The 19,734-nt window shown below is 46.9% G+C and overlaps 1 protein-coding gene and 1 pseudogene across 1 annotated transcript; both read left to right on the plus strand.

Moving 5' to 3' along the window:
- Positions 1-6,379, plus strand: part of LOC134391597 (elongation factor 1-gamma-like) — an 8,662-nt pseudogene extending 2,283 nt beyond the window's left edge.
- A 1,869-nt stretch (positions 6,380-8,248) lies between these two features.
- PKDREJ (polycystin family receptor for egg jelly) lies at positions 8,249-14,998 on the plus strand. Its single transcript, XM_063115503.1, has one exon. The coding sequence runs from the start codon at positions 8,249-8,251 to the stop codon at positions 14,996-14,998; it is 6,750 nt and encodes a 2,249-aa protein (XP_062971573.1).
- Positions 14,999-19,734: the final 4,736 nt, after the last annotated feature.

A 19,734-nucleotide genomic window follows, 5' to 3' on the forward strand; every position in this document is an offset into this window, starting at 1 on the left:
GGCTTGAGGGGACACAGGGATGGAGAGTGTCTACTAATGGGTATGGGGTTTTCCTTTCAGGGTGATGAAGATGTTTTGGAACTAGATAGAGGTGATGGTTGCAAAACACTGTGAATATACTTAACACCACTGAATTGTATGGTTTTAAATGGTTAATTTTATGTGAACTTTACTTCAATAAAAAAAGTTTATCTGTCTTGCTTAGTAAGTTTTTGGCACCCCCCCCCAACCTTAAATTTTGCACCTGAGGTGAGTGCCTCCCTGCTCCACCACCCCTACCTACCCCCCAGCCCAGTGTGAACCTGGGCCACGACTTTGGAGAAGAATCTGGTAGCATCAGGCTGGTGAAAATGAAGATACCCAGACCCCATGCATCAGACGTTCCACTCCTGCACAACCAGGAGGACCCAAAAGGCCAAGGACAAAATCATGCATGGCAGGGAAGCACACAGTGCCCCGTGAGAGGCCGAGTTACCCTCACAGGCACCTTCACCAGGGTGCTGCAGGGTGCTGCAGGGTGCAGGTTGAAGAGGCAAACAGGGAGAGCGTCTGGAGACCATTGGAGGTGACATGTACCATGTGGCATTCTCCCTCTGTTAGAAATACCTGAAACTGGGTAACTTGTAAAGAAACAATATTTACTGCTTATAGTTTTGGAGGCTGGGAAGTCCAAAGTCCAGAGAACACACTTGGGGAGGGCCTTCTTTGGTGGTCAGTTCTGCAATGAAGAGTGTCCCATTGCAAAAAAGACAGAAGAGAGAGAGACTCACGTATTCTTCTTCTTTTTTTTTTCCCTCAAAAAGATGACCGGTAAGGGGATCTTAACCCTTGACTTGGTGTTGTCAGCACCACGCTCACCCAATGAGCCAACCAGTCATCCCTATATGGGATCCGAACCCGGGGCCTTGGTGTTATCAGTACCACACTCTCCCGAGTGAGCCACAGGCCGGCCCCAACGCATTCTTCTTTTAAAGGCAACAGAACCACACCTATGACCACCGTTAAACCATCAACGGATTAATTCATTTATCAGTGCATAATCTAATCACCTCTTTATTAGTCCTCATGGCTAGCTTAACATCAGCACAGCCAGGTTAAGCAACTTTCCCCCCCTTTCCCCTCCCCTTTCCTTTTTCTGCTCCAGGAACTGAGCAGCAAAATTCCTCTCTTGGGGAGGGGTAAATATGACCGTTATCATCAAAGGAACGTCTTGTGGGCTGTGAGAACAGGCCTCGGGCTGGAGCACTTTGCACTGATATAGTAACGACACTAATTAGAAGCCTATGCCCTAACCGACCAGGTGTTGGCAGACTACAAGGCCTGTGTCACCCTGCACACCACTGATCATGAAATTGTCCATTACTCTGCCAGAACCCTCAAAGGCTTATAAGGCCCTGCGTTCCTTTGTTCGGGGGAATTGGTCCAACTCAGTCTCCCCTCCACGTTGGTAATAAAGCCTCTTGGCTGAAATAGTGCCTGGCTCGGGTCTCTCTCCCTTTTCTCCATCTAGCCGAAGCTAACACTCTTTAAGGCCCCACCTTTCAATTACCATAATAGGATTTCCCACCCTCAACAGTTACAGTGGGGGTTAAGCTTCAATGAGTTTGGGGGACATTCAGTCCACAGTATCCTCTTCCCCTCACCCCTGCCGAGAGGCAGGGTCTTCCTAAAAGCCCCTTGACCTGTGCCCCTGGAGGGCCTGAGCCCCAGAAGCTGGTGTCAGCTTCAGAGCCAAGTGTGCCTGTGTTTCCTGGTGTGGCCTTATTGGGGGGAGGGGGAAGGGGAACAGGCCTTTACACCCAAGAGGGCCCTCTGGAGGGCTGGTTGGCCTGTAGGGGCTGGGCCAAAAGGCCACAAACCCGGCACTGAAGGATATCAGAGGATGTCGCCCTGCCTAAGTGAGGGACCACAGACGAGAGGCCTTCAGAGCTGACCCTCTGAAGAGCCTGACGTGTTCTCCAAGGAAGAGTCAGCTTTGCAGCCATGCATGCAGCCAGATGACATCACCGACATGGTGCAGGTCAAGCAGGACCTTTCCTGCCCTGCCTTCTCTTCCCCCCTTCACTTCCACCTTGGGGGTCAGAGGTTGGGGGGGGGAAGAAAGCTTAGGCCAGTGCTGGGGGAGGGGAGAAGTTAATGCAGAATGAAGTCAGAGTCTTGACTATTACATGGACCTGGATATGTTAATTACTGAAAAAAAAATTTTTAATTAAAAGTGAACAAAGAACTTTTTACCCAAGGGCTGGGGAAGGGAGACGTAAATTCGTTTTCTTAAAGTTTGAGATCTGCTTACCCAACATACTGGTTATATTCATGAGGGAGCAAGTCCAAAGGTGCCTAACAACAATATTTCTAACAGAAAGATACAGAAAATGACCTTGACCACCACCAGAAGGAGAATAGATGGAAGGAGACTAGCACAGTGCCTCAACGGAGTACCACGTGGTGTGAAAACGAGCGAGTACAGCTGCATGAATCAGTGTGAGTGATCCACACCTATGGATGAAAATGTGCAATATGACGGGCTATGGAAAGCTTAGCAAGTGCAAAGCAATACATTGCCAGAGGTCAGTATCTGTGTAGTAAAACAATAAGGAAATGCATGAGAAAAAGAGAAGCTAGACCTGGGTTAATGGTTACCCCTGGGGGAGGGGCTGGGGATTCTCCAGGGAATGACTGAGACCTTCAACAGAGTTGGAATTATTTTATTCCTGTAGCTGGGATACAGGCACAGGGATGTCCTTTATCATTTTTTATATCTTCTTGGACATCTTAGATATTTTATAATCAATAAAAGATATGCTTCATCCCTCTTCCCTTCTAGCTACTGACGCTGCTTTGATCCAGGACAGCAAAGACCTCCCCATTCCCAAATCCAGCAGCCACTTTTCCCACTTCAACTCCCCAACCTCAGCCACAGGGGACACAGCTGGCCACATCCTCTTTCTTGGAAGCGTCTTCCTGTGGCCTCCAGGACACCTCATCTTCCTCCTTCTCCTCTCTGCCTTGGCTTGACATTTAAATACTGGAGGACTTCAGGGTCTGTCCACTTCTTCATGGGTGGAGTCCCCTCCCTATGTGACCTGAGAGAGCCCCAATCCGACTCTCCAGGCCTGACATTCCCCCTGTCTTAATCAGCTTGCGCTGCCATTTAGAAACACCACAGAGCAGGTGTCTTAAACAACAAACATTTATTTCTCATGTCTTGGAGGCTGGAAGTCCAAGATCAGGGTCCAGTTCCTGGGGAGGGCCTGCTTCCTGGTTTGTGGGTGCTCACCACCTTTTTATGCCTTCATGTGGTGTTTCCTTGGCATGTGCACATGTGGCCACACACGTGTGCATGCATGCAGACACACACAATCTTCTCTTCTTATGAGGCCATTAATCCCATCATGAGGGTGGGGCCCTCATGACCTAACCCACTCTAATTACCTCCCAAAAGCCCCACCTCCAAAGGCCATCACTGGAGGTGAGGGTGATCTGGCTATGACATCTGTCACCCCTTTGATCGCCAAGGTTGATTTGGCTAACCTGGCTGGCAAAGCGGTGTCCCCTTCCTCCCTCACTGCTCCATATGCATCCCCCCTGAAGCTGCATGCTTGGTCAAAGAGGACGACCTTCCCCAATAGAGAAGAGGACCATTCTTCGGTCAAGGGTATACAAGTAGCTGCACTCCCCTGCTAAGACCTCCAAACAAGCCCCCAGATACCATCACATTGAGGCCTCAACATATGAATTTTGGGGAGACACAAACATTGTCCATGGTGCCCCTAAATACGACTTAGGTCAAGTTCACCCACAGGAAACGGCTGACATGTGACCAAGGTTGATATGTCACAGCAGTAATTTCCTATGGTCCAGCCTAACACAGACCCTTCCTGGACAGATCTAACAGGAACGACACAACCAAAGCAGAGGTGGAGTTATTCTTGTTGCTCATTTTCACTCATGTCTCACATCCAGGGCCAGTTTCACAGGAGTGTGCCTGGGCAGTCACAGTGTGCCCACTCTTAGAAGGACTCTGTGCTCAGTTTAATGCTCTGCTGCCTTGGTCTTGAAATTCGTGCTAATTTTTGAATAAGGGGCATTTACAACTTGCAGAAGGCCTGGAAAATTATGTAGCGGACCCTGCTGATACCCAATCCATGAAGAAGTGCTTTCTTTCCTGAATCCCCCACTGTTCCCTGCCTCCACCATCACAACTCAGACCAAGTCAAGATCAAAGCACGTACATACTGGCAGTTCTTGCAGCAGCCAGGCCTGTCCCTTCCACCTCACCGGTCCCCTCCTGACTGTCCTCCGTTCTTTCGTTCCTGCCTACCTACAACCTTTTTCCACACAGCAGGATGATGCTTGCAAAATGGAAATCAGATCAGGCCCCTTTGCTGCTCAAAACCCTCCAAAGTCTTCCCAGCTCACTTGAAATAAAATTCAAACGTGGCACCACTGCTGGAAGTCCCTGCTGGCACTGTCCTTGGCCATCTCTCCAGTTACATCTCCCACCTCTCATTCTCCCCCTGCTGACTCCAGCCATACTACCGACCTTCTCTCCTGCCCTGCCTCCAGGCTTTTGAACTTACAGTTCCCTCTGCTGGGAATGCCCTTCCCAAGCTCTCTCCATAGCTTGTGCCCTCACTTCATGAAGATCTGAGGGTTCAGAGGGCACCTCGTCAGAAAGGCCTTCCCTACCTCCCTATCTCACCCATACTCCTTATCTCGTCCTGCCTTTTTCCCTCCATTTATCACATCTGAAATCACACTCATTATAGTTAGCCTGATTATTTTTTACCACCCCATTTCATTGAAGCTCTGTGCAAATTGGCACCAGGGCTAGTGCCTCAAAAATATCTAGCACATAGTATGTACTCAAGAAATGTGTGGAATGGTTTCAAGGAGCTAGTAGAAGGATTTTAAATGTTCTCAACACAAAGAAGTGACAAATGTTTGAGGTGATGAATATGAGAATTACCCTGATACAATCATTGCACATTGTATATGTGTACCCAAATATCACACAATACCCTATAAATATATACAATCATCATATGTCAATTAAGAAAAAATAAATCTAGCTTTTCTCTGCAGGATTACCATCGCAGCTGGGACCCTGTGCATAGATCCAAAACCCGTAGGGCCTTCAAGGCCTCACTGCTGCTTAGTACAGTGGGGCTCAGGTCTGTGTACTCTGTGCACCACCCCACTTCCATTTTGGCCAAACCAACTGCGCCCGAGTTTCTCCACAAATTTTCTGCTGGTGAGGCTCCAGCATTTGAGGGTGATGATGGATTTCATGTGTTTGAGAGCAATGCCTTGCCTACCATGTGAGCAACGAGGAACTGCAGGGGAGTACTGCAGAGGCAGCAGCCCAGGTGGCGTAGTAGGTAAGCTTTGCTGATGGTAACACAGAGCCCCCAGCCAGTACCTGCGTGTTCCCCACCTTGGGCATCGTGTACCACAACAAACAGGCCACTGAGAATGCAAAGGAGGAGGTGAGGTGAATCCTGGGGCTGTTGGATGCTCACTTGAAGACAAGGACTTTTCTTATCGGCAAACAGGTGACACAGGCCAACACCACAGTTGTCCACCCTGTTGTGGCTCTATAAATAGGTCCTTGAGCCTTCTTTCCAGCAGGCCTTTCCCAATACCAACCGCTGGTTCCTCACCTGCATTAACCAGCCCCAGTTCTGGGCTCTCTTGGGGGAGGTGAAACTGTCTGAGAAGATGGCCCAGTGTAATGCTAAAAAGTTTGCAGAGAGCCAGCCTACAAAGGACACCCCACGGAAAGAGAAGAGCTCATGGGAGAAGCAGAAGCCCCAGGCTGAGTGGAAAAGGAGAAAAAGGCAGCTGCCCTGAGGAGATGGACAACTGTGAGCAGGCGCTGGCTGCTGAGCCAAAGGCAGAGGATCCCTTTGCTCACCTGCCCAGGAGTACCTTTGCATTGAGTGAATTTAAGCGCAAGTACTCCAACAAAGACACACTCTCGGTGGTGCTGCCATTTCTTTGGGAACACTTTGGTAAGGATGGCTGGTCCCTGTGATACTCCTGAGTACCGCTTTCCTGAAGAGCTCACCGAGACCTTCGTGAGTTGCAACCTCATCACTAGAATGTTCCAGCTACTGGACAAGCTGAGGAGTTGCAAGTGCCATCCTCTTTGGAACCAACAATAGCAGCTACATTTCTAGAGTGTGAGTCTTCTGAGGCCAGGAGCTTGCCTTTCCTCTGAGTCCAGATTGGCATGGGGACTACAAGTCACATACATGGTGGAAACTGGATCCTGGCAGCAAGGAGATCCAGACATTAGTTCAAGAGTACTCTTCCTGGGAAGGGGGCCTGCCAGCATATGGGCAAAGCCTTCAACTGGGGCAAGACCTTCAAATGAACATCTCTTGCCATCATCTAGCTGCCTGCACCCGCCCTTCAGGGAGATGGGGGTCATTAAAGGAAATTGAACATTGAAAAAAAAAAAGAAAAAAGAAATTTAAGTAGACAAACAAAAAAGAGAAATGTGTGGAATGGCTAATGCTAAATGAATTAATAAATAAAAGAAAAAAATCAGAGGAGATAATGAGACAAATTATAAAGTGGTAGGCCTAAATCCAACCATATCAACAATTACACTAAATGGTGATGGTGTAAATACTTCAATTACAAGGCAGAGATGGACTGAGTGGATAAAAAATAAAAACACTGCCTATAAGGCTGGCCTGTGGCTCACTCGGTAGAGTGCGGTGCTGATAACACCATGGCCACGGGTTCGGATCCTATATAGGGATGGCCGGTTTGCTCACTGGCTGAGCGTGGGGCTGACAACACCAAGCCAAGGGTTGAGATCCCCTTACCGGTCATCTTTTTTAAAAAAAAAAAAAAAAAAAAAAAAACACTGCCTATAGAAAGACCACTTTAAATATAAACACATAAATAAGTTGAAAATAAATGAATGAAAAAAGATATGTCACACAAACAGTAAGCAGGAAAGGGCTAGTGTGGCTATTTTAACATCGGTAAAACAGACTTCAAAACAAAGATTATTACCAGAGATAGGGAGAGGCATTTCATAATGATATCAGGGGCAGTTTATCAGGAAGACATAACCTCAAATGCATATACACTTAATAAACAGAGCCCCAAAATACACAGCAAAAACTGACAGAATTAAAACCAGTCAGAGTAGGAGAGATTAACTTCTCTCTGCAATTAACAGAAGTAGACAAAAATTCAGAAAAGACATAGAAGATCTGAGCAACTCTATGAACCACCTCAATCCAACAGAGCACAGCAATTTATAACATATATACAATCTACAGAACACTCCGCTCAACAGTAGCATACACCTACTGTTTAAGTGCACATGGAACATACACCAAGACTGAGCACGTGATAAGTCTCAATAAACTTAAAAGGACAAAAATCGTACAGAATGTATTCTCTGACCACAACAGAATTAAATTAAGAACTGGTAACCGTAAGATTTCCATAGAAATACCAAATATCTGGAAGTAAAACAACATACTTCAGAATAATTCATGGGTCAAAGCCAAAACAGGGGAAATCAGAAGTATTTTTAATTGAATGATAAAATACACAACAAATATGTGGGATGCAATTAAGCAGTGCGTAGCAGGAAACTAACAGCTTAAAATACTTATATTAGAAAAGAAGAAAGATCTAAAATCAATGACTTGAGGTTTCAGCTTAATGAAACTAGAACAGCAGCAAAATAAACCCAAAGTAACAAACCAGAGTCGGGCCTCCCTGGGCACCTGGAGACCTCCCGGTCCCTCTTGATTTTTTGTAACTGGTTTTTCCCAAAGGAGTGAGATTCCTGCTAAGGAACCTTCTGGGTGGGTCAGTAAAGGGAGCCAAATTAATTGCATTTAGCAATCCCCGAAGGTGGGGCCTACACACGTGGGGGAGGGGGCTGTTCCCTGATACCCCCCCGACCCTCGTGCCCTCCAGTGTTCCCGCTGCTCTCAAGACCTCACTGTCCCTGAGACCTCTCTGACCCTCAGACCCCCGCTGCCCTCCTGACCTCCAGTGTTCCAGCTCTCTCTGGACCTCACTGTCCCTGACACCCCTGCTGTTCATGAGACGCCCTCTGGCCCTGTGGTCTTCGCGGACCGGCGCGGCCCGCTGTCCTGACAACCCCCCGCCCCTTGACCCCCGCTGCTCTCGCGACCCCTCTGTCCCCGCGACACCGCGGCCGTTGGTCCCGCCCGCGGCCCCCTCCCAGCTTCCTCCGGCGGGCGCCATGCGACCCGGGCCCGCGCTCCTCCTGCTGGGCCTGGGTCTGGGCCTGGGCCGCCTCCCGCCGCCCGCGGCTCCCGGCCGAGTGCCGGCCTCCGTCCCCGGAGTGCCGGTTTCGCCGTCGGGCGGCCTGTTCAGGGGCGCCCCGGCCCTCGGGGAGCATAGCAGCCGCGCCCGCCACCGCCTGCGGCCCCGCGCGACCCGGGCAAACGGCGTCCTCCTGAGCGGAAACCGCGGCTTCTGCTTCCGCCGCGGCGGGCGGCGCTGGTACTGCTTGCGCGTGCGCGTGCGCGTGCTGCTCCGCGCCCGCCGCGCCCCGCCCCGGCCCGCGCACGTGCAGCTGCGCCTGCGCCTGGTGGCGCCCCGAGGACGCCTCGCGCTGGCCTGGGCAGCACCTCCCCCGCGCGCGCTCGGGCTCCCGGCCTGGACCTTCCACCTGCGGCTGCTCGGGCCCGGGGACGCCCGGCCCGCCCGCCAAGCCGCCGCCTCCCGCTTCTCGCCCCGCGCCGCCCCGCCGGTCGACCCTCGCCCCTTCGCCGGCTTCGTGGCCCGCACCACGTGTCACACAGAGGGACCCACGCCCGTCGTTCTGGAAGCCGTCCACGCGTCCGGTTCCGAAGCCGTGGCGTCCTCAGTGTCCTGCCAGATAAAGCCCTGTCTCATCAAGCAGGTGAAGATCAACACAGACCGTTTTCCTGTGATCTTGCTCAGGAGGGCAGAAGCCACCATCAATGCCACCGTTCGGGTTGACTGCCCGCATGCCCCGGCCGTGGTCGAGCGCTGGCAGGTCTTTTCCGTGCCCTCTGTAGGTGACGTGCCCGACTGGACTCGGCCTTTGGATGTACCACAACTCAAGTTAGGAAAAAGTCCATCGTTCCTACACATCCCCAGCAACTCACTGACGTTTGGGGTGTATGTATTTAACTTCACAGTGTCCGTCAACACATTGGACCCCAAAATGCCTCTGTTAAAAGATTCGGATTCCATCTATGTCTGGATTGTTCGAAGTCCCCTGAAGGCCGTTATTCTTGGGGATGCCAACATAACAGTTAATTTTACAGATAGGCTGGTGCTGGATGGAACAACGTCCTCTGACCCAGATGCAGACAGCCCATTAGAGGGACTTCATTTTTTTTGGCACTGTACCACAAATCCAAGAAACTACGGTAAAGATCAGATAATAGTGATGAGCAAGGAAGTCTGTCACCCAGAGCAGTCTAATCTGAAGTGGCCATGGGCCTCTGGCCCTGTGCTAACAGTTTTGCCAGAAACACTTAAAGGTGACCATGTGTATTTTTTCAGAATGGTGATCCAGAAGAGTTTCAGAACAGCATTTTCTGATAAAAGTGTACATGTGCTCAAAGGACCCGCACCTATAGCACATATCTCATGTATTGAAAATTGTGATAGAAATTTAATTATATCCGATAGATTTTCTTTGTTTCTAAATTGCACAAACTGTTCGAGCCATGATTTCTATAAATGGTCAATTTTGTCTTCTTCAGGTGGCGAGATGCTATTTGATTGGATGGGGCAAACGGTAACAGGAAGGAATAGTGCTTATTTGTCTGTAAAAACTTTTGCTTTTAGGCATTTTTTGGAAGCTAAGTTTTGGGTTTCTCTGTATCTAGCAAGTTGGAGTGGAATGATCTTGGTCTTGAAACATTCCGTTATCATTAACCAAGGTCCTCAAGTCGGAGGATGCGAAATTAATCCAGCCAAAGGAACTGCATTTTTTACTAAATTTGTTGTCCAGTGTAGGGATTTTAAGGATAAATACATCCCTCTTACATATAAAATAATCATTTCTGATTTCTACGGTGTGGGTGAAATCAGTTCGGTAAAAGAAAACACGTTGGGGACTGTCCTCTATTTGGGAACTGAGTCCACAACGCCTCCTTCCTTTCTCCCTGTTGGTGTGTTGGCTAATCATTATGCCATAAAGATATATGCTCAGGTTTATGACTCTCTAGGAGCTTTTTCTCAGGTGACTTTGTATGCCACCGTGCAGGCTCCTACTGACAAAAATTCATCAAATACTGTGTTGCGTCACCTACTCAGTCTCACCATGGGACCAAATTCATTACTATCTACATTGCTCCAAAAGCAGGACTTTTTACCTGCAGGTTACTTAATGTATACAGTAGCTTCTGTTTTGAATAACATGAGAACTGAATTAACTCTCCAAGATGACAAAGCCAATCTCCGAGAACACCTTGTCAATCAGTCTTTTGCTCTTCCTGTACGCACTTTGGAGGAAATTGGCCAGGTAGTCATGGCTATTACCAAATTAACCCAGAAAGCCTGTGAGTTGACTCGAGTTGCTCAGAAACGTGCCACAGTGAGGATATGGCAAGCAAACCAAGCCCTACAAGAGTATCGTCAAAAAGATAAACGCTTTCGCTCTGAACAAATAGAAATTGTGAGCACTGGAATATTAACAAGTTTGTCTAATATCCTTAAGCTGACTTCTCATCATGAGGTGACTGAAGATCCTTTCCATGTAGTTGAATCTTTGTCAGACACAATATTGGCTAATAAAGTGCCAGGGAATGAAACCACTGTAATGAGGACTCCCAACTTGAACATATTTGTCAAGAAAGTTGAGAAGCGGGACGTTACTCGGGTCTTCCGAAATGACAGACACTGTTTTCATCCCACACTCAATGTGAGCAGTGTTCCTAGTCTGCCTGCAAATGCCCCAATTTCTGCGATGTTCTGTGAGTTTGCAGATGACCCCTTTCCCTGGCTAAATGATATGGAAAGCATGTCTGTAGAGGTGGTTGGATTCAGAATGACGGGAGCCACAGATCAGGGCAGCATGATAGAGATCACACCTGATGTAGCAGAGGTGTACCTCATCAGAAAAAACTTGACCTTTGCAGCTTTTAATCTCACAGTGGGACCTGACAGCAATGTCAATGAGTCTCTGAAGATGACAACAGGAGCATTTAGCTTTGAAGTGGACAGCAGAGTCCTTAGGGAGGTGCTGGTACACATTGTGACAGAAGTGACCGTGTTGTTCAATGTATTGGTGTACGCAGGCAATCAGGTCACCCCTACCGCTCTGGTGGCCACCTTCCTCGTGCCTCATGACATGCCTCCAGTTGCCAACCAGAGTGTCCCATTTGACCCAGCCTGTACAGTTAAGGAGGCCCGTGTGATCTGCCTATCACTGTCCCTGCTGCAGGTCATAGTTGAGCGCAGCAGCTCGTCCATGTGCACCATATCGATGCTTCTGCAGGCACCTCATTTTGTCACGAAGCCCAGTGACAAGCTAGTGAGAGTTTCTCTTTTCAGCGTTCAGTGCTTGGACATGTATGGGATCCAGAGTGAGTGGAGAGAAGATAACTGCGTTCTTGGCGAGAAGACCACCTGGCGCAAAGTTCACTGTGTCTGCAAGAACACAGTGAGGGCCAGGCGGCAGCTGAGCACCATCAAACTAACCAACGTTCACCTGCATACCCGCTATGTGCTGGCCATGGTGATTGTGGCCCCTAATTTTGTGGATCTACAATTAAAAGTCATCAAGAACCTTTTCCAAAACCCCGTGACCCTCTTCACTGTGCTCTTCATTATGCTTGCGTACATAATCCTGGCTTTCTGGGCTTTGCACAGGGACAAAATGGACCAGTTTCTTCGGGAACATGTGGTAGTTCTACCCGATAATGATCCTTATGATAACATATGTTACCTGGTCACTATTTTTACAGGGAGTCGTTGGGGATCTGGGACCAGGGCCAATGTCTTTGTGCAACTTAAAGGAACAGCAGGTGCCAGCAAAGTGCACTGTTTAAGCCATCCACATTTCACCACCCTCTACCGAGGAAGCATCAACACTTTCCTTCTAACAACGAAAAGTGACCTGGGGGACATTCATTCCATTCGCGTATGGCACAATAATGAAGGCAAAGCGCCAAGTTGGTATTTAAGTAGAGTCAAAGTGGAAAATCTGTTCAGCAGACACATTTGGCTGTTCATATGCCGGAAGTGGCTGTCTGTTGACACTGCTTTGGACAGAACTTTTCATGTTATCCACCCAGATGATCCTCTGACCAGAAAGGACTTCTTTCTTATAGATTTGAGTTATAAGCTAGGGAAGAACCACCTGTGGTTCTCTGTTTTTGCTGGAGTCGTTGCTAAACCATTCAATAGGCTCCAAAGATTGTCCTGCTGTTTAGCGATGTTGCTGAGCTCTCTTCTTTGTAATATTATGTTCTTTAATCTAAATACACAAGGAGAAACTGAGTCAAAAGAGTGGCACTTCATCAGATCAATGGTGATAGGAATTGAAAGTGTCATCATTACAATCCCTGTGCAATTATTAATAACTTTTTTGTTTACCTATTCCCAGAAGAAACCACAAGTGAATCTAGATGAGGTATCTCCTCAAAAGCATCCCCTGCTGTCAGAAGGAAGTGTGTACTGGGAAGAACGTTTGGAAAAGTGGCATGCTTATGAAACTGCTGAGGCACAGCCCAGGGAGGCTGCAAAGCCTGAGTCTAGGGGAAAGCCTGGACTTCGTCGGGCTTCTGTTAGGGAGACCTTCAAAACAGCACGCCAGCCTGAGAAAGCAGAAGCCAAGGCCCCAAAGACCCACAGACCAAATACAAATTTCAGTAACAAAAATATAAAAAACAATCAGGATGTTGGTTCTAGAGAGCCCTCTTCTCAACAGCATCCTACACATCTTAAAACAAAGCCCCGGATTGTCCTGCCTTGGTGGTGTGTTTATGTAGCCTGGTTCTTGGTTTTTGCCACTTCTAGCATATCCTCATTCTTTATTCTGTTTTATGGACTAACTTATGGCTACGACAGGTCAACAGAATGGCTCTTGGCATCTGTTTGTTCATTCTGTCAGTCAGTTTTTCTGGTGCAGCCATCTAAAATTATATTCCTGTCAGGCCTCAGAACTAAGAATCCCAAATACTGTAAAAACCTTTCGTGGTCAACCGGGTATCATTACACAGAGATCAAGCTGCAGGGGATACCTCCTGATGACATGCAGAAGCTCCATCACCACATCGTCCGAATCCGAGGCTCGAGGATGTACCAGCCCCTCACAGAAGACGAAATCAGAATATTCAAAAGAAAGAAGAGGATCAGGAGAAGAGCCTTGCTATTCCTGAGTTATCTGCTAACTCACTTCATCTTTCTAGCCCTTCTGCTGGTCCTCACCATCCGACTAGGCCACACGGACAGCTTTTACCATAACCGGTTTCTTCATGATCAGCTCTCTGTGGATCTTGCTATGGTGACAAAGCTGGAGGACATCTACAGATGGCTGAACAGCGTGCTGTTGCCTTTGATACACAATGAGCTGGAGCCAACAGTTCTCCTTCACAGCTCCTCTAAAATCCTTGGCCTTCCACTGATGAGGCAGGTGAGGGCAAAATCTAGGGAGAAGATGTGTCTGCCTGCCGAAAACGTGCAAAACAGCGTCGCAAGAGAAATTCGCTGTCGTCCTAAATATGGCGCTGACCCAGAAGACACAAGAAACTATTCTGGTTCTTGGAATGAAGTTGATAAGTGGGGTATAGACAAGAATGTGGATGGGTTTACTTATCAGCCTCAAGGAAAGCAATGGGTGCATTATTCCTATGGACTATTACATACCTATGGATCAGGAGGGTATGCCTTCTATTTTTTTCCAGAGCAGCAGCAGTTTAATTCTACACAGAGGCTCAAAGAACTCCAAGGAAGCAATTGGCTTGATGAGAAGACGTGGGCTGTGATTTTGGAACTAACGACTTTTAATCCAGATGTAAATCTGTTCTGTAGCATATCAGTCATATTTGAGGTCTCTGAGTTAGGAGTTGTCAACACAAGCATATCCGTTCACTCTTTCTCACTTGCTGATTTCAACAGAAAAACTTCAGCAGAAATCTACCTGTATGTGGGCATTCTCATTTTTTTTGTAGCCTACATCGTCGATGAGGGCTATGTCATCACACAAGAAAGAGCCTCCTACGTGAGAAGTGTGTATAATTTGCTCAACTTTGCTTTAAAATGCATATTTACTGTGTTAATTGTGCTCTTTTTCAGGAAACACTTTTTGGCAACTGGCATGATTCAGTTTTACTTGTCGAACCCTGAAGACTTCATCCCCTTTCATGCAGTTTCTCAAGTAGATCATGTCATGAGGATAATTTTGGGTTTCCTGTTATTTCTGACAATTTTGAAGACGCTCAGGTATTCCAGATTCTTCTATGATGTGCGCCTGGCTCAGAGGGCCATCCAGGCTGCCCTTCCTGGCATCTGCCACATGGCATTTGTGGTGTCTGTGTATTTCTTCGTATACATGGCTTTTGGTTACCTGGTATTTGGGCAGCACGAATGGAACTACAGTAACTTGGTTCGTGCCACTCAGACAATCTTCTCCTATTGTGTTTCAGCTTTTCAGAACACTGAATTTTCCCATAACAGGATTCTCGGGGTCCTGTTCCTCTCATCTTTCTTTCTGGTAATGATCTGCATCTTAATCAACTTATTTCAGGCAGTGATTTTGTCATCCTACGAGGAAATGAAGCAGCCTGTGTATGAGGAACCATCAGAAGAAGCGGAGGCAATGACCTACCTGTGTCGCAAGCTGAGAACTGTGTTCAGCTTTCTGACCTCACAGTCTAGGGCCAGAGACGAGCCTGAGTTCTTCATCGACATGCTCTATGGGCAGCCAGAGAAGAACAGCCGCCGATATCTGGGGCTGAAGACCAGAAACATCAATGGGAAGAAAATGGTTTACCTCGTTGTTTGATCATTGGTTTGAAGAACCACAAGCAAGAGTTTCCCCAAATGCTGCATTTGTGGGATTAAGGACATTTAGTGGCTCAGTCATGCTTTTTACCCATGTCCGTCACAATGCACACCCCCTTCGCAAGTATCCCACCCTTGGCCTCTGCTCTTGGGGACGTGAAAGTTGGAGTGTAGTGCAGTGTCTGGAGACAGAAGGAGGGCACACCATGGGATTCCTGGACTGACTCCCTTTAGAGGGAATTACCTGATTTCTGCTATGGGGCAACCCTTGTTTCTTTGGAGCCAGCAGTAGTTTAGAGGAGTTAGAGCCACTGGTTTTGAGAACCAGATTTGGGGGGGGGCTAAAGGGGCCCCACCTGGACCTGGCCAGGTGGAACATTCCACACTGCTTTTATGTTCAAGCCAGGCTGGAAGCCAGTGGCCTGCTGCTCCAGCCCAGGGGCCCAGGTGCACTGGCCTTGCTGGCAGTCCCCTTTGCAGGCCAGAGCTGTGGAGCCTCCCCTTCCCCATTCCTGCTGGACCAGGGCTGGAGGGGCCTTGTGGGGAGTTCCAGGACTGGCCCTCGTGCTTGGGAATGCAGGGATGGGAGTCATGGGTCAGAACCCTGTTGCTTCCTATTCATTTCTTAAGGCTACTGCAAGTTAAAGGAAAATTTAGTAACATTTTCTAACCAAGATACATGGCTTTTGTTAAACAACAGAAAGATGTGTATGGGTTCACATTAAAATATAGTAAATGTGCTATATACTGCATATAGCAATATATACATCCAGAACTAGGGCATTTGGTTATTTATGGCATGGTAGATTACTTAGGAATAAGGAAAATGTGGTTTATCGTTTAAGAGAAACAATGCCTAGTGGCTGTTATATTTCCACTCAGAAGCATGTTCATTTATGTAGATGTCACTTTAAGCTTTATCAGAATTAAATGTGAGATTTCTTCCATGAGACTTGCAATGATTTCTGCGTGAGGAGCACGTACACTCACGGTTCCTGCCCTCAAAGTCCAGGGCCAGGAAAGGGACAACCAAATCAGGTGGATGGCTGCTTTGTACGCCTTTCGTGCCCCATCACCTGAGCACGGGAACGGCAGCAGCGCGCTACACTCCTGCAGGCACGCACCACTGTGTCCGTCATTTCCTCCCAAGGGGATGCCTGAGAACCTGGGCAGCCTGTGTCTCTGCCGGATGAGGAAATGGAGAAGTCCAGTGACTCGCCCAAGGCCACTCACACCATTAGCGAGTGGCAGTCAGATTTGGATTTTCTAACTCCCTGGTGGGAGGTGATGGGAGTAGCCTGTCCCATACTGGCCCACTGGTTCCGACTGGAGCACACATTCATTAAAGAATACCTCCCTTAACCACATGACTTCTGAACAGATTGAACAAAAGAGTAAACATGGGGGCCAAATGACTAGTTTTTATTGATAGAGGCCAATGGCAGTCTGGTCAAATTTACTTGCCCATTGAACTGTAGAATGAGGGAGTTTAAGCCCCAGCTGCAGGCAACACTGGGTGAGCCTGCCCTTAGAGGTGGCGAAAACCGCTGGCAGGCCAGGCAGAGACTCACGCTGTCTGCCATTGGGTGCGCCCAAGCACTCCCCCCAAACTTAGCAATCAGCTAAAGTCTCTGCCCCTCCCCAGGAGCCGAGGGAGGCAAGGGGCAGAGGGAGACTTCCCATCCTGGGAAGGAAGCATGGGGTGGGGTGGGGGGGAGGCTTTCCCACCAACAGGGCCAGTGGGAGAGTGAGTTACTGATGAGTCATGGAGGGTCACAGTCATGAACACAGGGCCCAAGGGGCAGTTCCAGCCAGAAAAGCTTCAGGGAGTCAGTGGGGGCCCTGGTGATGGGAGCATCCAGAAAAGGGGGTCCAGGAACAAGCACTGGAAGTGGTCTGAGTGAGGACCAGGGAAGAAGACAAGATGCTCAACTTGTTGGTGCAAATTTGAAATCTCACAGTTGCAGGATTTTATTTACGTATGCTGGGAAAGAGGAGAGTACCAGGGATATTATTCTAACCTGACAGAGCAATGACAAGTATCTGTTCAGTTTAGAAACATAGAGATGCCAATTATAACATTATCAGGAAGAGACAGTACCAAGTAAGACAAATCAAAATTCATGTTTATTTTGAAGGCCATTTTCATGGCAACAATCTCCAAAGGAGTCTTTTAAGACTCCTTTGTTTTCGTTATACTCCAGGGATAGGTCAGGAATATTCTAGAACCCTTGGCATCAATCATGATACCCTCCCAGCTCTATCAAACAGGGAAACAAGATGGATGTTCTTGGTTGTGTTCTTATTTTAGCCCCTTATTAACTCAGAGTAGTTAAAAAAGTTTTACATACAGAGAGCGCTCTCTCTCTAACTCCAGAGGAGAGGGGACAGACATGTCCTTCCTCTATCTCAAACTCTTTTGTTAATTACAAAGACTTGCATTTTTAAGGCCCAATTCTGGAATTTCATTAGTTAGCACTAAAAGCAAAACACAAGCCCTTAGGCTGCAATGTTACTGGCAGAAACAGACATGGGGGCATAATTAATCTTTCCCAGTACCTCCCTTTTGCTGCTATCAGCAATACTTTAACTTTAGATTTTATTCAGCATTCCTTTCAATTTTCAGATTTCCTTTCTCAGTCTTCACCTAAATGCACGATGTACAATTATTTGTTCAATACTGTGATAACCTTTTAAGACCACATTTGTACAACATTTATAAGTATAACCCTAACATACAGGTAATTACTTTTCCCACAAGCCTACCCCTAACACCCGTGCAGCCTGAGGCAGGACTATGAATCCCCATATATCTAAATATTTAGATGTTATACAACAAGCTTACAAACTGTTACATAAAATACGTTATAGCCACTTTCCTTGACAATACACCTTCATGAAGACAAACTAAAAAATTGTGTAAAAATATGGTATTCATACAGCTGAAAATTGGCAAAATATCAAAGATAACTCAACTTAATTTTCATTGTGCACCTGTGGGTGTTCTGTTGATGGGCCATATGAATTATATGTAATAAAGACACATGCAATTCATAAATTAATATGCATTTATTCCATAAGTTTTTTTATTGCCTTTGTTTCAGAAAAATCAGTGTTGATATAATAAAGATTTTCACACCATTATGTTCTATTAACAATAGTGTCAAATTAGACAACCTTTCCTGAGTCATTATACTTTGAAGAAAGTTTTAAACTCTTTCAATTGGGAGAAACTTCACTCTGCTGAGGGAGTAGCAACTGGAATTATGAATAAGATTCTTAAAGTTTTAGATTCACATCTGAAACATGAATATTGAAATCAAGTTTAAACATTGTAAGGATGGTGTGTATGAAAAACCATCATGATTGCAGAAAATATTGCGAAATATTTTTCTTTCATTATAAACATGTTGTCATTATTTTGTTATCACCATTACTTACAACGATAGCTGGATCCTTATAGGATTTGTTTTTCTTCTTTTACATTTTTCAGTGCTGATATAAAGAAAACAAAATTTCAGTAGGTTGCTCACTGTTCAAATCTCTTTTCAATAGAGACTACACCTTGATGTGCAGTGGCCAGAAAATAGTCTGTATAGAAATCAGACTCTAGTATTTGTTTCCTAGTTCTAATTCCCCTCCATTGTACTTGAATGTCATTTTAGTTCTTTTTTTGTTTGTTTGTTTTTTTCTGTCTTTTTCGTGACCGGCACTCAGCCAGTGAGTGCACCGGCCATTCCTATATAGGATCCGAACCCGTGGCGGGAGCGTCGCTGCGCTCCCAGCGCCGCACTCTCCCGAGTGCGCCACGGGCTCGGCCCCATTTTAGTTCTTATTTCATATGCAGTTTCTTTTGGGAAACTATTTTTTCCCTACAACTTTATGAAATATTTTTAATCCTTTTGGATTTTTAAAGATTTTTCAAATATAAATAACTGTGGACAGCTCAAATTCAAAATTTACTTTCTGCCAAAGACCACGATTTGCTGTTTGAATATTACATATTATTTCACTTAACTCTTCTAATGCACCTCATCTGTAACTTGTCTAAATTAAATCTAATTGCTATAACAGCATTCATGGGATTACCATCATGTATCTGACAATAGTAACAGGTCAAATTTGAAATGCTTCATCAAGATGTTCTATCGTTGGGTAGATCCAGAAATAAAAACAACCCAATACATAATCTTTTTTTTTTTTTTTTTAAGATTCCCAGTAAGGGGATCTTAACCCTTGACTTGGTGTTGTCAGCACCACACTCTCTCAAGTGAGCCAGGGGCCGGCCCAGTACATAATCTTTGAATTGATCCAAAGAATGTCACTGCTGTAAGCACAGCTGAGGCCATGCCTACAAGTCAGGAAATAAAACTGCTTGCTAATTTCTCTAGCCCAGGTCCAGGGCCCCTCTAGCTCAGGCCTAAGAGTGGTTCTGGTTCCCAGTATTACTAAAATGCCTTGTATAATCCTTACTTTCAGTGTCCCAAAGGAGTAAGTCCCAGACCCCAGTTTGATACAACTTGGCAACATTCCTCTTGAGAAGTCAAGGGTTAGTTCTGGTCTGTCAGGAACAGAGGCAGCACCCCTTGGCAATCAAGGTGCACGTGCCTCACCCGGCCTGGGGACTTGTTACAGAGGAGACTGGCGAAGACTTGTGGTGAGGCTGGCGGAGAAAGGCCGCTGCAGCTCCCTGCAGCTCCGAGGGAGGCCTTGTCTCCCTCGGAACAAAACCCCTAA

The sequence above is a fragment of the Cynocephalus volans genome, chromosome 12 (genome assembly GCF_027409185.1).
Source record: "Cynocephalus volans isolate mCynVol1 chromosome 12, mCynVol1.pri, whole genome shotgun sequence".
In the NCBI taxonomy this organism is placed as follows: domain Eukaryota; kingdom Metazoa; phylum Chordata; class Mammalia; order Dermoptera; family Cynocephalidae; genus Cynocephalus; species Cynocephalus volans.